The sequence below is a fragment of the Python bivittatus genome, unplaced genomic scaffold (genome assembly GCF_059951505.1).
Source record: "Python bivittatus isolate LINGU-HERP-01145 unplaced genomic scaffold, Pbiv_v1 ctg000480_np1212, whole genome shotgun sequence".
NCBI lineage: Eukaryota > Metazoa > Chordata > Lepidosauria > Squamata > Pythonidae > Python > Python bivittatus.
In genome coordinates this window covers 68,725,511-68,742,043 of record NW_028277075.1, presented here as the reverse complement: position 1 = coordinate 68,742,043, position 16,533 = coordinate 68,725,511, and the positions used below count along the sequence as shown (strand labels likewise).

Genomic DNA, 16,533 nt, shown 5'->3' with positions numbered 1-16,533 from the left:
TGCTCTTCACTGGAATATTGGTTTTCTGCTGTGGACGAAGTCAATCCATGTGCCCTGCATGAGGGAATTCACCCAGATTAAGAGAAAAGATAAATTCAAAGATAATTTTGTGAATTAGGAATTTAGTGCAGGAACCCAATTGGTGCTGTTTTGGGTTTGATGCAATTGATCTTGATTGTGTTGTTCTTTTCTTACAGCTACAACCCATGTACCTGACTTTTCCCCTGCCTTGCCTGCCTATAACATCGTAGTCTGTTTCAACCCACCTTGTTTTTCTACCTGCTGCTCTTCTGTTCCCAACAATGTATCTTCTCCTGGAACTTCTGGGACCACTACAGTTGCCACCAACCGGATAGGTAAAGCCATTTGGTCCTACCTATTTACTTATTTAAGAATTTATAGTCATAGACCAAAAAGTAGGAAATGACATTAAAATGAAAAATATCTAAGATAAAAGCCCACTCACAACACAAGCTAAGCATGCCTATGTTATACTCTGAACCAGAGATTTCTGACTGCCATTGCTACAGCACAGAATTTAGCTACAGTCTTGGTCATTTAATAGGAAGCACACGCTTGCTCGGATCGGTGTGGATAAATTGTAGTTAGAGGAGAGATTGACTCCATCCCCCAAGGATGATAGATAGGGCATTTCAAAAGTACAAATGCAACTGTCAAAATTTCAGGGTCTGAACATGTGCATAAGCATTCTGGGTGGGAGACATTGTTGCATCTCTTGGTCAATACCATTAAAGGCAGAGCATTTAAGCACTTTTTTTCCTATCCAAGACGATGCTGCGGCTGCAGCAGTTCGTGTTCATCTATTCTGTCCTGAATGCACAGAAGTAGAGTCAGATTTTCTTTTTGGGGTGGGGGGCAGAGATCTGGATTACCATATGTCTTCTGAGTTCAATTCATTTTCTGTGTGAATGTTTTTCTGCACCATTTAGCCACAGTATTTTCCCAAATGGGTAGTTATCTGCTATACTGTTGTGTTAAATGGATCATTATCTGCTACCAAATAGATACTTATCTGCTATATCACACCACAGCTACTTCAATAAACTCCCTAGTTAAATATGTATGCCTAATAATTGTACAAGGATGTGGATGTACAATAGTAACTTTTCCACTAATTGTTTGACACCTTTGGTTATTAGAAGGATGTTTGTATATCTGACAGTCTGGGAGTAAACTATCTACATTCAGAGAACAAATTCTTTAGATAAGTACTGTAGCCATTTGTACAAAAGGGACAGATGCCTTAATTTGATGCAGCAAAAAAGGAGGAATTAGGGCACCTTAAAGGCTATCAACTGTTTTAAGCAACAGGCATCATTTAATGCCAAGAGCTTTTTTCATCAGGTAAATTAGCATAAAGTGGGCTTCCTTTCTCTTTCTATGAATATTTTTCTACTTTCCTTACCTAGCTGAAGGAAGGAGAGAAGATCTAAGTGACTAAGCCATATTTACATCATTATTTACATCAAACTGAACCAGTTTCAAAGGATTGCTCTTGGGGGGTCTTAATAATTTTGTTTTAATCACTATTTTCTGGGTTCCTTGGGCATTCTGGTTGTCAGTCTCAAGACTATTCTATTAGGAAGGTTTATCTTGCTTCCCTATTTATACCTGATCATTGCATTCTTTCTGGAATTTCTAGATTTCTCTTCCAGAATAGAATGGACAAGAATGTTTAAATATTGGAGAATGTGTGATTTCGGTTTTCTTAAGGAAAGGGGTAAATTCAGTGCATGTAGAGAATGTAATTGATCATTCTTGCTTTCCCATCAGTTGCCTAGTGGAAATCAGTTCTTGCAGATGCCATTTTCTCCAAAGATGTTTTTATATGGAATACTGTCTTAAGAAATTCCTGCTGGGTTCTCACTAAGAATGTAAATCTGAATAAAACTTCAGAATGCATGGAAACTTTCATAGGGGAATTTTCATCTATATTAAAAATTAAAGTTTCTCTCTGTAGAAAATTAGTATGTGAAGAAAATAATGGTTTCAGACCAGCTTTTTCTCTGACTTGCTAATTTAGTATATAAAGGGATTTGATTCATTGGTTTGGTATGAAGAACTCAACCATGTGAATTTACAGTGTTAGATGCTAGTCACAGGTTTATCACCTCTGGGAATTAAGCTGCCTTAGACCTTACCCCTTAGGTTCTTTTATCTGTCCATTGCTGGGCCCTTCTCAAATTAGCTTTGTTAATTTTTAATTTTTGGCCCTCACAGACCAAAGCTTCATGTCACTCCTACCAGTGACAAACATCAAAGCCAAATCGAGGGGGATCACCAGCAAGACAACTTCCCACACAAAGTGGCCAAAGACTGCTGACCGATCACGGGGCTTTGGCAATCCCAATGCCAGCCCCTCCTCCCTCTTCACCAACATCCAGGGCAAGTCCAAATATATTGCCAATCTTCCCCTCACACACAACAACTTCCCACCTGATCGGACGGCACGGCAGCGACGAAGCATTGGCCAACCAGATGCTAAGGAGCCTGGCATCGCAAGCACCAAGCATGAGGGTAAACATATTCCCCATTCTCCCTGATTACCTGGGAGTAGAGAAAATTCCCACCATCTCTGCTCACCCCACCAGATCTAGCGGGGAGGGCATGTTAAATAAGGTCTTCTTGTTGGACCCAGGAATGGTGCTTTCTCTGTGGCTGCCCTCTGGAATGTCATCCCTTCAGAATTTCAGATGGCCCCAACCCTGTTAGCTGTTCGTAAGGCATTAAAGGCCTGGCTATTCCTCCAGGTGCTTGGGCCAGGAGATTGGGCAAGGTCTGCCAGTTAATGCTACTTTCTTATAAGTTGGCATTATTAATTAGGGATCTTGGATGTTATGGTTTGGGTGGTTAAACTGTTGTTTTCAACCTTGTATACTGTCCAGAGGAGATGGGCAGACATATAAATCAAATAAATAAACAGGCATTGTTTAACTGAAGAAGGAAAAAAGTTTCTTGCCCCCAAAGACAGCATGCACCAATAGATGATGGTTCAGAGACCTCACACTAGTCCAATGTGTGGCCAGGAGCAGCAGGAACCCAGTCATCCTTGTCTCTTGCATGTGTGCAGGAACTTGCATGTGCCTCACCCGCCACTTTCAAGCAGAAACATATAACCTTCAATTATTCCCTCACCCATGTGCACACACATTATTCCCACATGCAAACCACCTCCTCCTCCCTACTGAAGTTGACTAATCATTGGGCTGTGGGCATGCAGGAGAGAGCCAGTTTGGTGTAGTGGTTAAGGTACCAGGCTGGAAACCAGGAGATGGTGAGTTCTAGTCCTGCCTTAGGCACGGAGACAGCTGAGTGACTTTGGGCCAGTCACTCTCTCTCAGCCCTAGGAAGAAGGCAATGGCAAACCACTTCCAAAAGTCTTGCCAAGAAAACTGCAGGGGCCAGTCCAGACAGTCGTCAGGTGTCAAGACTGACTTGAAGGCACTCCCAACGGGCATGAAAGAAAGATTTGGGTTCAGATGGCTGATTCATTTGCGGTGAACCAGCCAAGGCCTCTGAAGCCCTTTCCTGCTCTTGAGCTGCAGACTCTTCACATATGTTTTAACTGTGTGCAGATACCTCCTTAATATATCTTGCACTTCTTTATTCCATCTTTATTCTCCTCCAGAACCTCCCCATTATATTTGCTAGTGTAGTTTTCTTTTTTCAAACTGTGCTGACTGGGAATATGAGAATGGCCATCCTAAGACATCTGGAGGCCAAAGGATGGGGAAAGCTGTTGATGTAATCATGTCCACACTGCTGGAGAACACGTTATTTTTCCACCTGTGCCAGATCTTCCCCGGCTATACTGCTAGATCACTATTTTGTTCCTTTTGTGCCCCATGCTACATGTAAAGCTCTGCGAGGTGATGGCATACATACATCCTTAGTAGACATGGTTTGTGGATCCCATTCCATATTGTCTGATTTCCTTTCAGCTGGGTTGTAGACAGAAATACATATGGTTGCAATGGTTAGAAGTAGATCACAGTCCTAAAGCTCTCTCTTCAGAATGATTGGCACTTGGAAGGACTTCCTATGCAGAGTAATTTCCTGCTCCACCTTGATCATCTCTGTCCTGTAGGAACAGCTCCTGTACTCCAGTCTGTGTCACTTTTGGAGACGAACGTGATCATCTTACCGCAGGTCTGTGCTACAGGGGATGATTGCAGGTAAGTGAGAGCATAGGAGCCATAAGCTTTGTTAGACTGGGGGTTCTTTTTTTGTAATATATTTTTAATTAGAATTTTTCAATGTAGTAAAATATGCAAAACAAACAAGAACAAAGAAAATAAGAAATAGGAAAAAAGAAATTAAAAAAAAAGAAAAAACATTTATGCCTTCCACCCTTCTTTCTGTCAAGTAATTATCATCTTAAACTTTTCCCCAACCTTTTCATCCCTTTTTAATTTCCAGATCCCGAAATCATCAATTCATTTTTTTCTTCTTTCAACAAAAAGTCCATATAAGGTTTCCAGCCTTTCAAAAAAGTCTTTATTGTTTTTTTTTCTCTGACCAAACTGGTCAGCTTCGCCATTTCTGCAAGTTCAGTTAATTTTATACTCCAGTCTTCCACTGTAGGCATTTCATTGTTTTTCCAAGTTTCTGCACACATTAACTGGGAGTTCTTAAAGATCAGATTCCTAGGAAGGAAATTGTGTTATCCAGATAACTAAATATACCAATTTAGGATTTTTCCATGCATCTTGGTTGCCATGATGTCATCAGTGATGAACAATGGAATTATATTTGAGTGAATACATACAAAGCACAGTAGGAAAATCTGAAGATGAGCAAAAGTTTGTGGTATATCCTTTTCTGTTTATGCCTGCAGGACAGGGAATATCACTTACCGCATTCCCATCAGCAAGTTTACATCAGTGAATACAAATCTTACTCTGGAAATGAAGTAAGTAAGAACCTTTGGGAAAGCAGGGACTTGGATAAGGATTATTGTCTAAAATGCTCTTGTAAAGGATAAACAGTTAATAGGGAACCAGATTGAGAAAGAAGAATTCCAAAATGCATAAATACTTGAGAAAGATGTGATATTTGCTATCGTTTCACTATTTGAGAATACTATTCTCAATATTATTCATCTGAGAATAGTATTGAGCCATGAGGAAGATGGCAGAGGGGCTTGTGGTGAGGCTTGACAGTCAGGCACTTCTCTTGAACAAGTAACACATTGCATCTGGTTACCCCATTTAAGAATCCTATCTTCCCTTACTCAGAGGACTGGAGATTTCACAGAGAGACAGACACTGCTATGGTGGTGCTCTTATTTAAATTTCTATGCCATTTCTCATCCCATAATCACAGAGCCAGTTGTTGCAATAACCCTAAAATGGCCACAGTGAAAAATTAAAATCTGTCAGTGCTACTCCGGGAGAATGCCATGTATTTCATATCCTGACATACTGAAGATAGGAAGTGAGGTATGACACAGGAGAAAGTCTGTGTGTCAGAAGGGAAGGCTTGTAGCTCAGTGACAGAGCACATGGTTTCTCTGCAGAAAAAATCAGGTTTGGTCTCTGACCTCTCCAGTTCGGCCTCAGCAAAACCTGCTTCTGAAACACTAGAAACTACCGTCACCACAGAATGGCTAGGCCACTGGGAGCTATAGTTCAGCAGCCTCAGGAGCGCCACATGTTGCCTAGTTGAATGATGGGCCAGCAATGCTACTTTATGCAAGGCACCTCCCTGTGCTCTTAAAAGATCATTTTGCTCCTTTGTGTACCCCACTCAAGAGAATTCTCCACTGTGATATTTGTCTGTATTTTTCAACCTGGAAAACCAGAGCAGTTTGGATCAGGGAGTGTCTCATAATATTGTTGGTTGGTTGGTTTTTTAACGTTCCCTCCCAAGATGTTTCATAGAAAGTAAAGGGGAAATTAGAGAAGTGGCTTGTCAGCTACCACTTTCACGGTTTTGATTTGTTCAAAATAACTTCACAAAATGTGGCTCCATTATTCCTTGGAGCCTAAAATACGTTGCCTTTCTGTCTTCTCTACCTGCATGCAAGCAACAGCACTCCTGAAAAGACTCTGGAGAGATATTTCAAAGGGGGAAGGGGGAAGAAGAGGAGGGAATGCATCCCAATGTTAGGGTGTATTCCTTCCTTTTCAAAGTTCAAATCCGGTATAATGGTATACAGTGAGGAGTTATATAACTTTGGTGGGTGAATATGCAAAGTGAAAAAGAATACTTCACAGCGAGATAAGAATATGAATTCATAGGCCATATTAAAAAAGTGGCATTTATATTATTACAAGTGCCAAGAAAAGGCAGTGTTAAAAATGACCTACTCATCTTCGTTGCTTTAAACTAGATGCTTTCTGTTTCTTTCCTTCCTCTCAGTGCTTCTTCAGCTGTATCTGGCTATCTTTGTAATCTCACATCCAACAACCCATGTCTGCGTACTGATGATGACCTCGACAGCTTGTCTAATGGAACAGATATTCAGGTATGATTTTTTTAAAAAAGGTATCTCACAGAATAGGTGCTTACCTGCTAGATAACATATTTGCATCTAAGATTTTGTTCATAATAGAAAATCAGATTCGTACTTTCAATTTGTTGTGTACTTAGACAGATCTCAGTTTTGTTTGGGACAGATAGTGTTGCCTTTATTTCTTGAAGATTGCTCTTTAGTAACCTGCTTTTTAAAAAACTGACTGTAGCACTGATTCCTCTCATCTCCTTTCTTTTCCCCTTCTCTCCCCTTGTCCCTTTCAAAATAGAAACATAACAGCTTGGACGTGGAGCTAAAATAATATATCGTATATACTAGATACTAGATGTGGATTAGCCCATCTGTGGATAAGCTGACTCTTGAAATTTTCATATGTTTTAATTTTCACAATTGGTTTATCTGTGGGTAATCCACAGATTATCCATTTTCCGTGGTATTTTGGTTAAAAAACTGAGGGTCAGCTTACCCATGGATGGGCTTATCCGCAAGTATATATGGGATATACAGGTACTTTTAAAAAGTATTATTGTATATACTTGCGGATAAGCCAAACTCAATTTTTGGGGTGTATTTTGCACCTGAAATTCTTGCCTTATTCATGACTATATATGACACTTTCTGCCTGCTGCTTTCTAACATCAGTGTCTTGCTAGAAAGTGGGAGCAGAGAGCAAAGGACTTTCACTTCACCTGGACAGCCTGGGAAATGGGGCAGTGTTCAGCAGCAGCAACTTCCTTTCATCCCAGGTTTTGGATGTTCTCTTTCCCTAGGGAGCAACATACCGTTGGTCTGTGGTTATGATGCCGTTCCAGGAATTTACCTACCACTTCCGATTAGCTAGGCCTGTGAGTATCAATACCTGCCGTGGGCTCTCTAGCATACATTTGTGTGGCATCTTAGTTCTTAGAGAGGAAGAATTACAGCCAAGGCAATGAAGTTGCCCTTTGGTAATCAGTCTCCCTCTGGCATCACATTAATGTGGGCACTGGGTGAATAGAGAGCTGAAAGCTCCTAAGTTAAATGAGATGAATGTGTGTATGGATGATGTCCATGTGTGGAAATGTGTACAAGGAAGGTGTGAGTACCCCGTATTTAAATTCTCTCCTAGTAAGTCCTGGATAGATAAGAAGTGGTTCTGTGTCCTTTGGGAGGAGAATCTCTAGTTTTCAGAGAGATCCTTGTTTCACTTTAGCCCTAATCTTCAGTAGAGAGAAATAGGTACATCTGTGGAGTTAATCAAGAGACTTTAAGAACACTGTCAAATTTCTTACCACAGTATTGAGACTGTTGTTTTTGCTCTGGTGTAACTTCTGTGTGAGAGTAAGCAGAGGGGAGACTTGAACTTTTAGGGAGCAGATTTAAAAGAAGAGTTTGTTGGGGAAGTCTGATTCAGGGACACAAGACATCAGTATAAAAGGCTTCTGTGCCTTGACCACACATAGAAAATTTGCTTTTCTTCACAAAATCAGAGAGCAGTTCAAGTGATCTAAGGGGACCCATTCAGAGTATGAGCTCATTTTTTACTTTGACTCTAAATTTGAACTCATTCACATTTTTTCCAAAGAAGTAATAGTTTTGTACTAATGATCCTACCAACTATCTGTGGTTTGCTGCCCCAAAGACAAATTGCTTCTGATAATGACAGCTATTTGCAAACCCTTGTGATTCCCTCAAGATGAGTGCCTTTAATTAAATAAACATTCATTTCCCTTGAACTTTATTGTTTTTTCATTCTCTCCTTACAGGGCCAAGCTAACTGCAGTACCCCTGCGGAGCAGATGGGCTCTCTCTTTAATGACTACTATTTTCAGTTCTACTGGCTCTGTGAGTGAGTCTCAGGAGCACCTTTGATAGAAGCAGAAATGGGCCCCAAAGACTCATTCAACTGAATGTTCTCTTCAGAGAACACCATGCCCTGACTAGTTGCTTCTAATCTACAAGTCCTTGGTTTCCTTCCTAACAGAGGGATATTAACCTTAGAATGCCATACTTTGGGGAGGAATGCTGCCACAAGCAAACATGGAAATAGGGAGGCATTTGTTTTCTTGATTTCCTCTAGGATACTAGAATTCCTCTCTCTTGTGACTACACTGGATTTTAAAATTTTAGACTTGACCATGCTTGTGTTCAATCTTTTTGGACACCTCGGAACTGAAAGATATGGCTTGGCTGGAAACAAATCTTGGTGCCCAGAGAGTCAGTGAAGCAGCTTTCTAAGGCACATTTCTTACCAATGATGTTAGAAGTCCTATTCTAAAATGGAAACACTGGATCTGTCTGAAAAGGAATTCTGTCTGGATGCATTGCAAGTCATACACTGGAATTTTCAACTTTCTAGCTGGCAGCCAGATGCTTCTCTTTAAAGCTATGCTTGGCAGAAATCCTGGTGACACTGGAATTCAGGGCTGATAGGTTGTTTTCAGTAGCAATAACCAATGGAAAAGCTATGGGGTTTACCTCACACTTCTTCCTGTGTCTAGTTTACTATAGATTTGTATTCTGTAGTCAACAAACCTCATGGACCCGGCAAAAGCCACTCTGCAAGTCTCACACGGGCCATGTTTGCACCCAAAGTGCCTTCTTTTCAGGACTGGATGAAGATGCTTCTCAAGAAGTTAGGTCTCTTCTATCAGATGTACTTGAGAAATTAGCCTCTGGGCTCTGCAACTGGACTCCACAATGCTGGTATCATAATAGCATTGATGAAACCTTTTAAATCCCATTATCTGCAGCTGCCAAAAATACATTTGTCCCAAAGAGAATATGGAAGAACTCATAGTATTAACCCTTGTGCCAGAAGCCGAAGAAAGGAGGCCACCAGAAGGAATGTACCCAGTGCTAAAAATATCCACACTGATTTTTTTTTTTTAAATCCCTAAAGGGTCTCTGCAAGGCAACAAACTAAACACTTTCCTTCACTCCAGGCTTTGAGTTTCCTTCATATTTCGGGTAATTTACTGTTACAAGGTTTTACTTGCTAAACCGCTTATCTTTTCTTTCACCAAAAAGAAGAAGAAGAAGAAGAAGAAGAAGAAGAAGAAGAAGAAGAAGAAGAAGAAGAAGAAGAAGAAGCCGCCAACCTTCAAGTCAATTATTGATTGGCTTGTCTGTCATAGGAAACCAAAGTGAGCCCACGCTGAGTGCCATCCTGAGCTAAGATGTTGAATTAGCTGCTGGGATAAGTCAGAAGTACAAGGACAGCTGTCAGTGTATCAGCCTTCTGCCCTCAATTCAAAGACAAAGGGGTTAGGTTGGTTCAGGCCCTGGCTCTTTCTAAAATAGTTAGATAAATTTTATGTAGGAGCAAGAACAGTTGCATGGAGAACAAGGAGGTGACCTGATGGGGAAAATAAGAAGCTGCTGGTTCGGCTCTCTCAAACCAGGATGAAATTACTGTATAAAGAATATACGAAAAGAAGCAGTCCTGCCTTTGGCATATTCCAGCAACCCAGCACTGCCAGCTTTTAAATCGACTTACTATAGTAAAAGTTACTAAGGTAGCCCCTTGGCTGTTGGTGGTCTTTTTTTTAAAAAAAGAAGTATTGGTGTATTTGTGGAAAACATACATTAGTGGTGCCTGCATTCCTTGGTGGAACTGCCACATTATTAATTTATCTATTACCAGGTAGGCAAGCCCTTAGGCCATTACCAGTGTTGCGTATTTGACACTGCATTGTATATCTATGCTAAAATTCGCACTTCCCTGACAAACCTGATAGTTTAAAATAGTTTTATGAGAACACTACTAATAGATGTATTCATATGTATGTTAACCTGTTCTCACAAAATAATGTTCAGGTCTTATTGTTCTTCAAAGCTATAGCTCCCAGGATTCTTTAAAGTGAGTAGTACTTACGAATGTGATATAAAATTAATGCCTTGTTAATGACTGCCATCTTTCTTTGGGATGCTGTATATTGTGTGCCCAAGAGTAGCTCCTAAAGAAAAATAGCAGTTGGCTGGAACTGGGGGTATTCCTATCCCCTCGAAGCAGTGATGATACACTTGATGACATAGGGAGGAGAAGACGGAGGGGGGTTAGTTAGGTCCACCTCAAATAATACAAACATGTAAAGAATGGCATAGCTGTCATTGCTAGTACGTGCCACTAGCTGGCAATGTTGTGCAAGAAAGAATAACATGATCAGCTTTTGGTATATAGTGATAAGGGATCTAAACTGCAAGTAGGTGTGAAGTAGGAGATCTTTAATACATATTTAATTTGGCACTTAATTTTAGATAACTAACATCACTCAGACTGGAATTGTAATTTATTGATGTCATTACTATGGATTTTAAACATTGAAGTTGATACATACTTTAGGTAAGGCTCTCTCTGGCCAAAAAAAATCAGTTTAAGCTTCAATCCTGTACTCACCACTTACTGATGAGTAATAGAAGGAAATGAATTTGACCTCAGCAAACCTCTATAAGGATGCACTGCTAAGCACTGCTTATTGAAGGATTGCACTGATTTGTGTTTCAGTGCAGAACTGAAACAGCCATAATAACAAGAGCTTCAGCTATTATGAAGACAGCTGTTGCCTGTACTTCTCCAGGCCATCCTTGACAGCACCAGCTTCTCCCTTCACCCACTGTTCTGTTTTCCTTTTTCCCCCTATCCTTTTTCCTCCTCCTCCTCCTCAGCTGCCTAAGTTTGGACATAATTGTGACAGAGCCAATGTAAAGGAGAGTAGAAGAAAATACTGAACATTTTAAAATATTGGAGTCTTGATGGATTTATCCCCTATATCCCCTATATTCTGTGTGCTCAGAATAACAAGAATAAAGATGAAACCATAGGCCAGAGAAAATTTTTCTTTTACGGCCATTCTAAGGACACTGCCCATTTAATCATGTAAGCATTTATCAGGGATCAGTATGAGATGAAAGGAAATGCTTAAAAAGTAGTAAGGAAGTTTTGTCCATCTGCCACGGATGGATGGTTTTATTGCAGTGAATTTCCTTAGCCTTAATCTCCCTCAAGAGCAACCTACAAAGCAATTGGAACAGGACAATTCCTTATGGTACTAGGCTTGCCATATCAAGGCAAAATACTGTTTGAAGTGTCTGTTGGCTTGTTTTAATGCCATGATAAAGCAACATAGCATTGGGGCATCACTTCACTATTTCATAGACAATAACGCCATCCATGTAATTTTTTCTTGTACTGTTCTTGTTAATTCATGACTTTGTCAGTTTTTATTCATTTGCATTCAGCCTTTGGTAGAATTTGCTTGTTTATCACTGATGAACATAATTGGTAGTGATTCAGGTCTGCTTTAAAGCATATTTTGTCTTTCTAGAACCTATTTCCCATAAAGGCATAGCCATGCAAGTGTCCAGCATCCCTCCATCTTCCTATTTTCCAGCAATGAAATGCAGATCAAGAAGCACCTTCACCCCCCCGCCCCCAAACTCTGCATACCAGCTACCTGTTGCTCTGCCTTACAGGTGGAAAATTGCTCCAGCTGGATGGGGCCCACAGCAGCATCACTCCTGACCATGCTTCTGAAGGCAGTGTAAGGATTGCTGTCATTCTAAAGACATCATCCTGGAGCTTTTTCCATGTCAGGGTTAAGCTCTTTCCTACACCTTCCCACAGAGTGGGGTTTTCCAGTATTATCCCAGCCGGATGGGAAGAAGTCCTGCAATGGTGCCCATCCAACTAACATTATGCAAGTAGTAACTCATAAAGATGTACTTCTGATTGCATCTTAGCCCTAGTATGGCTCTTCTCAGCAGCAAGATGTCAAAAATACTCCCTTACTACAGGCAGTAAGAAATGTTTAAACCTATAGTGAAGAACTGTTCATTTAAAAACAATCTGGTGAGGACATTCACATTTTCCTGACTATCCCTTGGCCTACTCCTCAGTACAGATATAAATAGCTAACCCACCACTGTTTGTTACCTATCCTGATCAGAGCGAGGCAGCAAAGACAAAATGACATCAGAAAAATTAACCAATCACTTTTTCTTCTCCCAGTCGATCCAATGGAATTGGAGAGAAGGTATTTGTGTTTATATGTAAGTATGCATGTATATATGTATGTGTGTGTATACATACACACAAGCACACATATACATATATCAAATATTTTTATTGGCAAATTCACATCAAAGTTGTCTCTGGTATGCATAAACTTTTATAACAGTACTGCTCTTTATATTACAGGTTTTATTGTTTTAAAATGCTGCAACACTGCATCTGTAGCACCTCTTTTGTCTCAAAGTGCTTCGTAGTGTCAAGTTCGGGAGAGAGAAAATTAGCCCCCCCCCAAATCTTAGCAAATTAATAACCATCAATGCCTCAGTTATTAGCATAACCCCATAAATTGGACCTTTCAACTATAGAATCCTCACTCTCTAATCTTGTCTCAGAACATTCCTTCCCATTTGCACCATTTACAGACTTCTCAAAATAAATAACTGTATCTGTTCTTCTGTTTGATGGAGACAAGTTAAGAGATGGTGCTTCCTGTTTAGTGGGTAGTTCTGCTTCCTAAGAGCTGAAATACTAACTCTGCCTCTAGACATTTGGAGGAACAAGAAGAAAAACGGTGGATATGGAGCCAGCTTTTAAAGTTTGGCTACTCTGAAGGTTAGGAATGATTTCTCAAAGGAAAATCCATACACTTTTTGTATTTTTATTGTTGTTGTTAAAGCTTAAAGCCTGTATATAAAAGTTTTATGCCATCACTGTGAGCCTTAAGGAATATAAAGCACTAATTTGTTTTGTTTAAAAGTTGCTATCACAGCTTTAATCACTGTATATTGTCCACAATTTCAGAGTCATATCCTTAGTGAGTACTATATTAATGTTTTATTATTATTTTACTTTGGTGGAGAATAAGTGAGGTTGCTTTTTCTTCTACCACCTGCTTTTCTGATTTGTATTTATATTTTTTGTTTTGGAGTTCTGGTGCTCAGGATTCCTCTACTTCTGTTTTGCTTATCTAGAGCCTAATTCTTAAGAAATGTACCTATATAAATAAATATCCAAGTATACTACTTTGTATTCAAGATTGGCTCATCACTTATTCCTCCACTTCAGTGGACTGAAGTGTTACAGACAGTGCAATTAGTTAAGGATGCAAACCAAGAAAGCAGCAGTTTGGTTTAGATATTGCACATAATGTGTTACAGCAAATATTTTAATTGAGATGACAGTCTCATGGGTGAAAGGGATGATAATCTTTTAGATTAATGTTCCTATATGCAGTTTTTATATGCACTTTTATTAAAAATAAGAAACTTTAATCTGACAAATTAATCAGGAGGATCCCATATTCAATTTGTTTAAACTGTTGAAGTATTAGTAATAATTTTCATTGGGACTAAGCCTTATTGATTTCAGTGGGGTATGTCACCAGAAATTATGTGGCCTTTATTGGAAGCAATGGAATTCCCACCAACAGTGTAAGTTAGTAATTTTGGTTTTATCATCCATCTTTAGATTAGAGTCAGGAAGAACTGTATATACCACCTCTACAAAAGCAGTTTTATTTTCAGTTACCTAAGATACTTGCAAAGTTTAACATTCTATTTTAAATAAACAAAAATAGCACACTTAACAGATGATTAACTAACTGTAATTTGCAGACTCCAATATACCTGATGAAGATACTGAAATCTGTTTATTATGGAAGTACTTCCCATCCATGCTTATTTGTTAATGCAGCTACTTTGTAGTTTATCAGGGAGGATTAATATAGAATCAATAAACTACATTCATCAGGTGTTTGGTTATTTACTTCTGGATACTTTTCTGTGGATTTTAATATTTTACTATGTTTAATCTTACATCATCTTAGGGGTATGGGGTACAATCAAGAATATTCTTATTTTGTATTTTAAAATAAGCCCAATGCTTAAACATTTGCAACTGAATGCAAAAGGAAAATATATTTCTTCATCTCTCCATCCATTAAACCAGTCAGCAATTAAATGTATTTTAATCTTCATATGCTAAAAGGAATCTTGCTTTGATTCTCCCGTGTTAACTAGTAGTTGCATGAAGCGTATCATCTCACATTTGTTTTACTTAGGTTTGCTGCGCAGTTTCTCTTGTATCCTTATCTATTACAGTAATGAAGCATGAAGGCTGTGTAGGAATCAGGCTGTTAATTTTATATGGCAAGAATATGCAGCTTCCATCAGCTCATGGGTTTTGGAGGCTGCACTCTGAAAGTGAGTGGAACCAAGGCCCTATAGAGAAAGGTTTCAAGAGGTGAAATGAGCATCTTAAGCATCTGCAAACCCTGCATCCCAAAACAATATTTTAAAAAAATCAGTTTCGGGAGCCCAATGATATGGGAAGCTTTGAGGAGCATTATACTGGTGGGCCACTTTAAATGGTAATCGCTGAATGGTACTTGCAGGTAGCATGAAACACACTTCTGGTCCCTGGAAGATGGACCTGACAGGAGAGGGTTAACTCTACCTCATCTAGATCTTGGTGCCTCTTTAAAGAAGCTGCATTGTTTCCTCGGTTTGGATGACAATTGTGTAATCCCAGGAAAAACCTTTCTGAGTTCAAGGGGCACCAATGGCATACAACAAGGTGTCCTGGAAGTAATGTGGGTGTGCTGCCTGCACTTCAGCCTCAAACACTATGGAATTTTGCTTATTTTTTATTATTATATTTTTATCCCATTTTTTAAAATATATATTTGGTCAACTCAAGGTGGTGAACGTACAATGGATTTGGAAAGTATTCAGACCCCCTTCACTTTTTTCAATTTTGTTATGTTGCAGCCTGATACTACAATCATTCAAATTCATTTTTTTTCTCATTAATCTACACTCAATACCCTATAATGACAAAGTGAAACAGAATTTTAGAAGTGTCTGTAAATTTATTAAAAAGGAAAAACTGAACTATCACATTGGTATAAGTATTCAGACCCTTTGCAACAACAATTGAAATTTAACTCAGGTGCCTCCCATTTCTCTTGATAGTTGCTGAGCTGTTTCTACATCTTGATTGGAGTCTACCTGTGGTAAATTAAATTGATTGGACATGATTTGGAAAGGTACGCACCTCTCTATAGAAGGCCTCACAGCTGACAAGGCATACTGTACCAGGGCAAAAGCCATGAGGTCAAAGGAGCTGCCTGCAGAGCTCAGAGACAGGATTATTGCAAGTCACAGATCTGGGGAAGGCTACAAAAAAAAATTCTGTTGCACCGAAGGTTCCCAAGAACAAATGGCCTCCATAATTTTCAAATGGAAGAAGTTTGGCACAACCAGGACTCTTCCAAGAGCTGGTCACCCAGCCAAACTGAACAATTGGGGGAGAAGAGCCTTAGTAAGAGAGGTGACCAAGAACCCGATGGTCACTCTGACTGAGCTCCAGAGATCCTGTGTGGAGATAAGACAAAGTTCCAGGACAACCATCACTGCAGCCCTCCACCGATCTGGGCTTTATGGTAGAGTGGCTAGATGGAAGCCTCTCCTCAGTGCAAAACACATGAAAGCCTGCTTGGAGTTTGCAAAAAAGCACCCGAAGGACACTCAGACTGTGAGGAACAAGATTCTCTGGTCTGATGCAACCAAGATTGAACTGTTTGGCAATTCTAAACGTTATGTCTGGAGGAAACCAGGCACCGCTCATCACTTGCCCAATACAATCCCAACAGTGAAGCATGGTGATGCTGGTGAAGCATCATGCTGTGGGGGTGTTTTTCAGCAGCAGGGACTGGGAGACTGGTCAGGGTTGAGGGAAAGCTGAATGGAGCAAAGTACAGAGATATCCTCAATGAAAACCTGTTCCACACCATTCAGGACCTCAGACTGGGCTGAAGGTTCACCTTCCAACATGACAACGATCCTAAGCACACAGCCAAGACAACACAGTAATGGCTTAGGGACAACTCTGAATGTCCTAGAGTGGTCCAGTCAAAGCCCTGACTTGAACCCTATTGAACATCTCTGGAGAGTCCTGAAAATGGCTGTCCACCGACGGTCCCCATCCAACCTGATTGAGCTTGAGAGGATTTGCAAAGAATGGCAGAAAATCCCCCAATCCA

General features: G+C 39.9%; 1 protein-coding gene across 7 annotated transcripts in view; it reads left to right on the top strand.

Annotated features, from left to right (window-relative positions):
- MYRF (myelin regulatory factor) overlaps positions 1-15,502 on the top strand; it is a 115,876-nt gene extending 100,374 nt beyond the window's left edge. For 6 of the 7 annotated variants that reach the window (XM_088146187.1, XM_088146186.1, XM_088146184.1 and 3 more), the window contains 7 exons: positions 198-356; positions 2,242-2,538; positions 4,109-4,196; positions 4,859-4,933; positions 6,385-6,490; positions 7,270-7,344; positions 8,245-15,502. In XM_088146187.1, the coding sequence (XP_088002313.1) occupies positions 198-356; positions 2,242-2,538; positions 4,109-4,196; positions 4,859-4,933; positions 6,385-6,490; positions 7,270-7,344; positions 8,245-8,331 (887 nt within the window). In that variant the 3' untranslated portion in view covers positions 8,332-15,502. The remainder of the gene's footprint in view (positions 1-197; positions 357-2,241; positions 2,539-4,108; positions 4,197-4,858; positions 4,934-6,384; positions 6,491-7,269; positions 7,345-8,244) is intronic. The other variant, XM_088146185.1, reaches the window with a different exon arrangement.
- The last annotated feature ends 1,031 nt before the right edge of the window (positions 15,503-16,533 follow it).